This window comes from Chrysoperla carnea, chromosome 4, assembly GCF_905475395.1.
Source record: "Chrysoperla carnea chromosome 4, inChrCarn1.1, whole genome shotgun sequence".
NCBI lineage: Eukaryota > Metazoa > Arthropoda > Insecta > Neuroptera > Chrysopidae > Chrysoperla > Chrysoperla carnea.
In genome coordinates, this window is record NC_058340.1 from 11,471,621 (window position 1) to 11,480,509 (window position 8,889).

General features: G+C 28.5%; 2 protein-coding genes across 2 annotated transcripts; both read left to right on the forward strand.

The window, feature by feature from the left end:
- The first annotated feature begins 281 nt into the window (after nt 1-281).
- LOC123297856 (1,5-anhydro-D-fructose reductase-like) lies at nt 282-2,295 on the forward strand. The gene is made up of 4 exons (XM_044879665.1): nt 282-419; nt 1,134-1,250; nt 1,340-1,738; nt 2,095-2,295. Exons 1-4 carry the CDS (start codon nt 282-284, stop codon nt 2,293-2,295), a joined length of 855 nt encoding a protein of 284 aa, XP_044735600.1.
- A 1,667-nt stretch (nt 2,296-3,962) lies between these two features.
- Nucleotides 3,963-7,220, forward strand: LOC123297858 (putative gustatory receptor 28a). The gene is made up of 5 exons (XM_044879666.1): nt 3,963-4,341; nt 5,542-6,068; nt 6,312-6,374; nt 6,494-6,583; nt 7,128-7,220. Exons 1-5 carry the CDS (start codon nt 3,963-3,965, stop codon nt 7,218-7,220), a joined length of 1,152 nt encoding a protein of 383 aa, XP_044735601.1.
- The last annotated feature ends 1,669 nt before the right edge of the window (nt 7,221-8,889 follow it).

Consider the following 8,889-nt stretch of genomic DNA (forward strand, 5'->3'; position numbering starts at 1 on the left):
TTTAGTTTTAATTTTTACTTAAAACATGAATTTATTTATCTTTTAAATAGTTATTACAATAATTTGTAGAATAAATCAAAAATTTTTTGTTTCTTTCATTAATTAATATACAAAAATAATGTCAATTCCTACTGTAAAATTAAATAATGGATTGGAAATTCCAACAATGGGGCTTGGAACTTTAAGGGTATAATATTTTGCATTATAAAGGACTTGCGTCAAATAATATTATTACCTATACAACGAATTAGGTCCCACCAGAGCATGCAAAACAAATAATAATGGAAGCAATAGATATTGGTTATCGTTTATTTGATTGTGCTTATAGTTATCAAAATGAATTACAAATTGGCCAGGGCATTCGCGCTAAAATAGAAGATGGCACAGTTAAACGAGAAGAATTAACCATTGTGTCAAAGGTGAATTTCATTTTATCAAGAAACAACATATAAGGGGAATTGATTTCCCTACAGACAGCGTCTGTCTGTCTGTGGTATCGTAGCGCCTAAACGGATGAACCGGTTTCGATTTTTCTTGTTTCGTTTGAAAAGTAATTTAATGGAGAGTGTTCTTAGATTTGTTTCAAGTGCGAGTTTAGAGTTCCATAACTGAAAAATTTGTCGCGGTTTTTTTAATTCTGTAAATTTCACTTGTTTTTGTTAACCATATGATTTTAATCGGTGCTTATTTACTTAAAAGATAGTGCTTTTATAATAAACTATAACTAGCTCCATCCGTGCGGAATTCCGCTCCCGTAGTTACCGTAACCCGTTTCTAAAAACAACAAATTTCGTAGAAAAGTGGTGAAAAAATCATAAGTTCTTAAATTAATATTAAGAGAACATGTATTAAAAATAGTTATTATATGTCTAGAGCATTAGGAAAGCATCTGTTAAAACTAACATGTTTGCCCAATAAACTTATTATTTAAATTTATGATATTTTTTCGTTCAAATTATTTGCCGTGTGTTTCCTAAGCGGTACATTTTTGGACCGTGAATACATTTTTTGTCAAACCTAGGTCTAATAAGCTTGAAAATGAGAGGTGAATTATGAAATTTGATAAAGGAATAAGAAAGATAAGGGTAGGACAGAAAAAAATTCTAGAGTAATATTATATAAGATTCCTTTAGGTATGGAATACATTTCACAGTCAATCAGCTGTATATGAGAGTTGTCAGAAAGCTTTACAAGTGTTTGGCTTAACATATATTGATATCTACCTTATTCATTGGCCAATGGGCTTTAAGGTAAGATAAATATGACATTAAAAGTTCGTTTGAACAAAATTTACACAATCTTAATATGATCCGTAGAAGAAATTATAATATATTTGTAGGAAAATAAAGACCAAATTATTCCAATTGAGAAGGGAAATGTATTATTTTCTGACATTGATTACTTGGAAACATGGAGAGGTATGGAAAACTGTTTTAGAAACGGTTTAGTCAAAGCTATTGGTGTATCCAATTTTAATCAAGAACAACTATCACGTTTAATAGACAAATGTTTTATTTTACCTACAATAAATCAAATTGAATGTAATCCTCACATGAATCAAAGTGCTTTGAGAGCATTTTGTAAGGACTTTGGAATTGTAATAATGGCATATGCTCCATTAGAACGTGGTTTAAAAATTCAATTTGGAAAAATACCGTCTTTATTTGAGGAACCAATACTAAAGCAATTACAGAGAAAATATAAGAAAACATTATGTCAAATAATAATTCGTTATTTGGTAAGCAATTTTGAATGCTCTTATACTGCAGAAGTTCGAACGGTACCAGATATATCAAAATCTGGTCAAGGAACCAGTAAATCACAAATTATAAAAAACACTGCAGTTGGTCCTTTGTGTATTTTGCAGCCCTGGGGCTAATTGGAGAATTTTTTGTTTTTTGTGAATTATTGGCATCTTGACCAAAATTTGACCTCACAACTGGTTTCATTCGATTTGGCGTAAAAAATACATCACAGAAATGTTCAAAATAGATTCAGACCTACACGGGACCACTTACGATTTCGTAATCAACACTGGCTATACATGGTATTTCAACAATTAACTCAGTCAATTGTTTGTTTGCACTTGTTTAGATTCAATTAGGCACCATTCCAATACCAAAAACGATTAACAAAAGAAGACTTAAAGAAAATATTAACGTGTTTAATTTTAACCTCACGCGTATTGATATGGAAAAAATAGATACTCTAAACCATAATATAAGACATTATCTATTTTTGGAAGCTGAACAACACCAACATTATCCATTTGACATTTATTGGAATCGTCAGTAATTTCTTAGTCTATACATTTTTTGTGTATAGACTATTTATACATTTTGTGTGTAAATGCTGATATTTTGATTCAGAAGCATACACAAAATTTTAAGAAATACCTGATCTCTTAGCTGGAAACATCAAATAGATGTTTTCAACTCTCCTTTTTAATAAAAGGACTTGGGACAACTAAGTAATTTAGTCATCATGACCGAAAATTTGAGCCGATTAAAGAAATATATCTTAAATCAATAACATTTTTTTTTTTTAAATAATTTCCTTATGAAAATAAATATTTAACTGAATTCTTTACAAGTTTTTTTTACAAAATTCTAAACGTCTTATCCTAAGCTTTTATTATCAGATTGTGTATGCTAATTTTTATTAAATTTGGATAATTATTTTTTGAGAACTGATAAATGGTAAGTAACCTGGTAGTCTAAATTGGAACTACAGTAAACGGGCCGGGCCCATTTCCTGTTTTAATTAGTTCGAATTATTATCGCCAGTTGATGGGATTCTGATTTAAATTTGAATATCTTGATATGTCTTTAAAAATTGTAAGTACAAGTATTATTGCCATCTGGTAGTCTAAATTGAAATTACTGAAAACAGGCCCATTTCCTGTTTTAATTAATAGTCTCCCAGTTATCAATAGCTAATTTTGCTAAATTTACCTAGGAATCACATGGAAGTTGGATTAGGAGTTGTCCTGGATGACAGTCCAGCAGTATTACCGCTGATCCACCAGGCAGACAATTCAGTATAAATTTTTAGTATATCTAACGACGATTAAAATTTCATTATAAATGAAACTTAAGTATTTCGTGTCAATTCTTAAATTATGTTATTTGTTATACATTTAACTTATATTTTTCTTTTGAATCAATTATCTTCTAGATCTTAAATAGTTGCTTAGTTAAATTTAAAATTATATCCGGTTTTGAAATGATGTTCAGCTAAAGTACCTACTGTTGTCTATTTTAAGTATATTTTTAATTTATCTAGATATTTTGTCAATCAAATTTTCTATCATTAGGGAGAATATCTTTTGTTATAAACGATTGTAACAAAATTTTCGATGTGTAAAATGTCGATTATCTTGTTTTTAGTTATTCATATCATAAATAATAAAATATATCATTTTGTTAAATTATCACGATAATTTATCTGACTTGTTGATATAAATAGGAAGGAAATATGGACATTAAATACTAGATGTTACCCGTCATTACATTCGTGCCATACCCCATTATATTACCAGAAAGGTTAGGTAAAAAAATACCAGGAATCAAAAAATGCTGGGAATAGTCTATAATTAAAAATATGATCGTTTTTTTAATTGAAAAATAAAGAGAATATGGTGTCCGGAAGTAGGGTACTTCTGTTCCACCCTACAGGCGTAAATCGAAAAAGCACAAGTTCGCATGAATATGACTTTGTTAAGTACACGTGGCAAACATTTTCCACCGACTCCCATACAAATCGACTGGGGAGGAGTCGCTTCCTTGGTCAAATATTCCATTTCCTACTATAAAATGAATCACTTTGTATTTATAAAATATAAATCAAATATGCAGTGTATTGTAATTTAAATTTAGTAAATTACTAATTTATGTATGAATTACTAATATCTGTATTTAAACGAAAAATTTGATCAAATCAAATTCAGTATTTATTAAAAAATGTGTCGAAATAATCATTCTCGTGAAAATCGATTAATACGTTTAAATGAAATCATACGACCATTACATACATTATCAAAATTTTTTGGTTTGGCTCCATATCATTTAAATCTAAATTCAATTGAATCCATAACAATATTAAGTGTGGTCGCATTTTTAATACCTTTTTGTATAATATTTGGTATATTAATATTCATTGGCCATTATATGGAATCAAATTACACGGAAACAAATATTATTGGGTTGATATTACGTGTAGAATTTTATTTTGGATTAATAATGATGGCAACAAATATTATTTTTGCTGGAATCAGACAAAAAAGATTGCAATATACGTTAAATCAGTTGAAGGGCATTGATCAAGCATTTTCAAATTATGGTATACATTTATCTTATACTTATGCATTGCGTGTATCGTATATGGAAGTGGTTGTTATCATACTGATTTTTTGCATAATTGAAGGTTAGCCGGGTCAATAAACGGTGAAAATGATCCAAATCCTTTAATCCTGAAGAACAGTTTCCGTTTTTATGATTTTTTTTGGAATGCTTGTTTTTGTATGTTATATAAATAAAAATAACACGAAAAAATTATACCGAACTCGCAGCGACTGCATTTTAAACTACAATCCCATGCTAAAATCTTTTGGGTAAAATGACCTCCCAGGAATCATGTTAAAAAAGATGCCCCTATATGTAAAAGTAAGTTTAAGCACTAGCAAATATGTAAAGCGTTGCTGGAAACAATCTCTGAAGCGAATTACATAAACGTCGTACAGAAATAAATCACGCAGGGCTTCGAAAATTGACGAGATAAAAAACTTCCGTAACCGCTGCTTTTACACTGCACTAGGTTTCCCGTCATTTTTAGAAGGTTCTCCAACACACGGAAAAAATACTTCATCGTGACTTCTCATTTGTACCTGAGACGGCATAATTCTCACCTATATTCCTGGTGGGTCATTTTATCGATAAAATAATAGAAGATAAGTAAAAACCAGAATAATTGGCGGAAAATTTGTTGAGCTTCCGTGTGACCACCATCTCGAAAGTTTATTTTCTAATTTTATACCAATAAATAATAAAATACATTTATACTAATAAACTATTTGATCGATTCTGCCTAATGTATTAATTAGCTTATAAAAAATCGCTCTTTTCGAATGAAAAATATAAATTAAATTTTTCAAATAATAATATTTAAGGTTATTCAAATTAAGATAAGCATTTCTGTGGGCTGTATTATGCATTTTGTTAAAATATATCCCCTTCAGGACCCACATTAAAAATATTTAGCTAGATTTATTGTGGGTCCTTTTTTTCAATATATATTTTTTATGATCTGAGCAAAAAATAGCAAATATTTTCATTGATTTCCAAATGGAATAACTATTGTTTTTTAAGAAAATTCGTAGAATGTAAAAAAAGTGTTTACATTCTCTCTAAATCATTGAGAATTTTCTCAAAATTCGCTAAAACTTAGATACAAAGAAATTTATTATAACATTTCATAAAAATCATCTAAATTGGGAACTGTTCTTAAGAATCAAGAAAAAAAAACTTTTAAATTTTCTACTAGGTGTGATTCTATTAAACGACACATTAGACTATGTTCATATTTTGGTCAACAGTGCATTAAATTTAATTGAATTCTTAAATATCATTGTTGTCATACAATTTGTGAACAGTTCATTGCTGTTGTGGCAACGTTTTAAATGGCTAAACATGAAAGCGGATGACTTAAGAAATGCAGAAATCGATCTTTTTAAAAATGATAAATATTTAAATTTAGGGCCATCATCTATAATTGAATCGCAAAATAAAATTGAATTTGATAAACAGTATCATATTTTTATTATAAGTCAAATTCATGATAAATTATGTGATGTTTCCAAAAATTTTAATGGGGTTTATTCTGTACAGTTATTAATTTCAATGGCAGCACGATTTATAATAGTTACAGCTGAATTAATTAAAATGTATAAAATTTTCAATAATTTAAGTGATACAATTATCGTTTCATTAATATTGAGTTTAATTCGATTTTTATTACATACATCGAATATTTTTATGATTGCTAGTGCTTGTTCATTAACTGAGAATGAGGTAATTATGATCAAAATGTGGGTATATCTTACACAATAAATAAATTTTGGTCCAGTAGACCCAGAGTTTATCCGCTACATACACACATACACAAAAAAACAAACTTTTATCTCTTTATAATATTAGGGTAGATGGCGAATAATCCCGTTTGATCTTTTCTCGGTTGAAATATCAATGAAGCACATAATTAAATTTGCATAAATACTTATTATTTTTTTTTTAAAACAACTGATTTAACTTTAGGCAAAACAGACGGCAATTATTTTGCATAAGATATGGGATCAATCACAGAATTTAAAATCACAAGTAAGTTGTTTTCTATTTTCTATTCAGAAAATAGTAGAATTTAGCAAAAATTTATTCAAATCATCATCGATTTATTCTCGTCCTCCTGTATTTTTATAAAATTAAGATTTTTATTTCAGGTGAAGTTTTTTTCATTACAAGCACAACATCAATATGTGAAATATTCCGCTTGTGGATTTTTTAACTTGGATTATACTATCATATACGAAGTGAGTTGAATATATTTGGAAATAAGTTTTATATTTATTCAATAAGAAAAAATTATGCCATTTTTGAAATTTACGTATTCTGAAACACGCGAATATTTAATAAAATAAGGAACCTTAAAGCTCCCTAGAGTTATACACTCAAAACAATTATTACTGTAGGTACGGCTGCGGCCGATACGAAGGCAAATATTACTTTACAATAAACATATGCAAGTACAAAATAGTACGTCGGAAAATGAATGGACTGTGAAATCAATTTTAAGATAAAAAGATATTCATTTTTTAAAAGCAATTTTTGTTCAAAATTGTTTTTTCATAAACTCAATTGCTATAATTTCATACTAAAAGTCCTTTACGAACCTATACCATTTTTAAAATTTTATTTAAAAAACCAAAACAGCCAGAGTGATTTAACTTACTTGTTTTGAATAGAACTTTACTTAGAAGCTGTTTTATATTTTGATTTATCGTTATAACGAAATATTTTTAATTTACGTTTTTTTTTTTAAATTTATGAAATGTTTGATTTTCATTTTATTTGTAGATGTTGGGCGCTGTTACTACATATTTAATAATAGTCATACAGTTTGATTTATCCAGACAACAAAATGAAGAAACAATGTGCACTCAAATTTAAAAATCGTGACATTTTCACGTCCTATATTCAATGGTATTGAAAATACTTCTTAACAAGCGAAAACAAACAATTGACTGAGTTAATTGTTGAAATACCATGTATAGGCAGTGTTGATAATACATCTAGGCATATAAATATCGCGAGTATGACAAAGTACATGCGTTAAGCAATGCATCTAAGTAAGAGATATTATAGATGTTATATGAAATTGCAAAAAAAGACTTGTATCGTGGCTTCTATGTCTTTTCAGCTATACAACAGTTCTTCTGTTGTGTGCCTGCATAGAGTGGGAGAGAACACATGTATATAATACTGCTCACTTAGATGCATTATATAAAAATTTCAGCTTGATATGTTTTTTCGTTTTTGAGTTATCGTGATGACAGATGGACAGACAGACCGAAAATGGACTAATTTAATGATTTTATGAACACCTATACCTAAATTTTTTTCATAGCATCAAGATTTTTAAGCGTTACAAACTTGGGACAAAACTTAGTACACCTTGGTATATTTCATATACATAAACTAAAAACTAAAGTACATAAACAAAAAATCGAAAAAAATTTATGGTTTCTGATTTGAATGAAACTTAGTATATAAGGTAATTTTGACCCAAAAAATTCAAAAATCGTATTCATTTGGTGATTGGAAGCATAATTTTTGAATTATCACCCATTATCCCATATTTTGGCTCGATATCTCCGAAACTAGTTGCCTAACCGTTATATTAATACGATTTTTGAATTTTTTGGGTCAAAATTACCTTATAAACAGAGTTTTATCAAAATCAGAGACAAAAAAATTTTCTCGATTTTTTCGATTTTTTATAAAGGGGTACCCCTTAAAAAAATTCCAAAAAATCGAAAAAAATTTATGGTTTCTGATTTGGATAAAACTTAGTCTATAAGGTAATTTTGACCCAAAAAATTCAAAAATCGTATTCATTTGGTGATTGGAAGCATAATTTTTGAATTATCACCCATTATCCCATATTTTGGCTCGATATCTCCGAAACTAGTTGCCTAACCGTTATATTAATACGATTTTTGAATTTTTTGGGTCAAAATTACCTTATAAAATGAATTTTATCGAAATTGGAGACAAAAAAATTTTCTCGATTTTTTCGATTTTTTATAAAGGGTACCCCTTAAAAAAGTTCCAAAAAATCGAAAAAACCAATAATTGTAATTTTGGAATAATTAATAATTTTGTAGTAATAATTTTGAATGGAATATGCAAAGTAGAGCTGCCTATTCGTTTAAATAAATTTTAGTAATTTTTTTATTATTGAATAGTTTTAATATTTATGAAGAAACAAGTGAAAACAAACAATTGACTGAGTTAATTGTTGAAATACCATGCATAGTCAGTGTTGATTTCTTTATCACATTACACATACAAACATGTGACACATACATAACTGATAATCAAGTATAGTACATATTATAAAATTTCCGCCTAATTGGCGCCTGGCGCCCTCACGGGTAAACAGTGATGTTTACGAAAAAATGTTTCAAACAAAAGTTGTTTAATTTTTGATAAGGAACATTTTTTACATTTAAACTTTTGTTCTATCTCTATTGGTTTACAAGATGGGTCCTACGGACCCAAGACCCAATTGACCTATTATGCTCATTTACGAACTTGACCTCACTTTTTACGTCCT

Excerpts from the sequence above, each read along its gene's own strand:
- LOC123297856 (XM_044879665.1), top strand. The coding sequence starts at position 282 with ATGGAAGCAATAGATATTGGTTATCGTTTATTTGATTGTGCTTATAGT. Across the intron at positions 420-1,133 it reads AATTAACCATTGTGTCAAAG|GTATGGAATACATTTCACAG; the intron begins GTGAATTTCATT and ends AGATTCCTTTAG. Across the intron at positions 1,251-1,339 it reads ATTGGCCAATGGGCTTTAAG|GAAAATAAAGACCAAATTAT; the intron begins GTAAGATAAATA and ends ATATATTTGTAG.
- LOC123297858 (XM_044879666.1), top strand. The coding sequence starts at position 3,963 with ATGTGTCGAAATAATCATTCTCGTGAAAATCGATTAATACGTTTAAAT. Across the intron at positions 4,342-5,541 it reads TCAAGCATTTTCAAATTATG|GTGTGATTCTATTAAACGAC; the intron begins GTATACATTTAT and ends ATTTTCTACTAG. Across the intron at positions 6,069-6,311 it reads GTTCATTAACTGAGAATGAG|GCAAAACAGACGGCAATTAT; the intron begins GTAATTATGATC and ends ATTTAACTTTAG.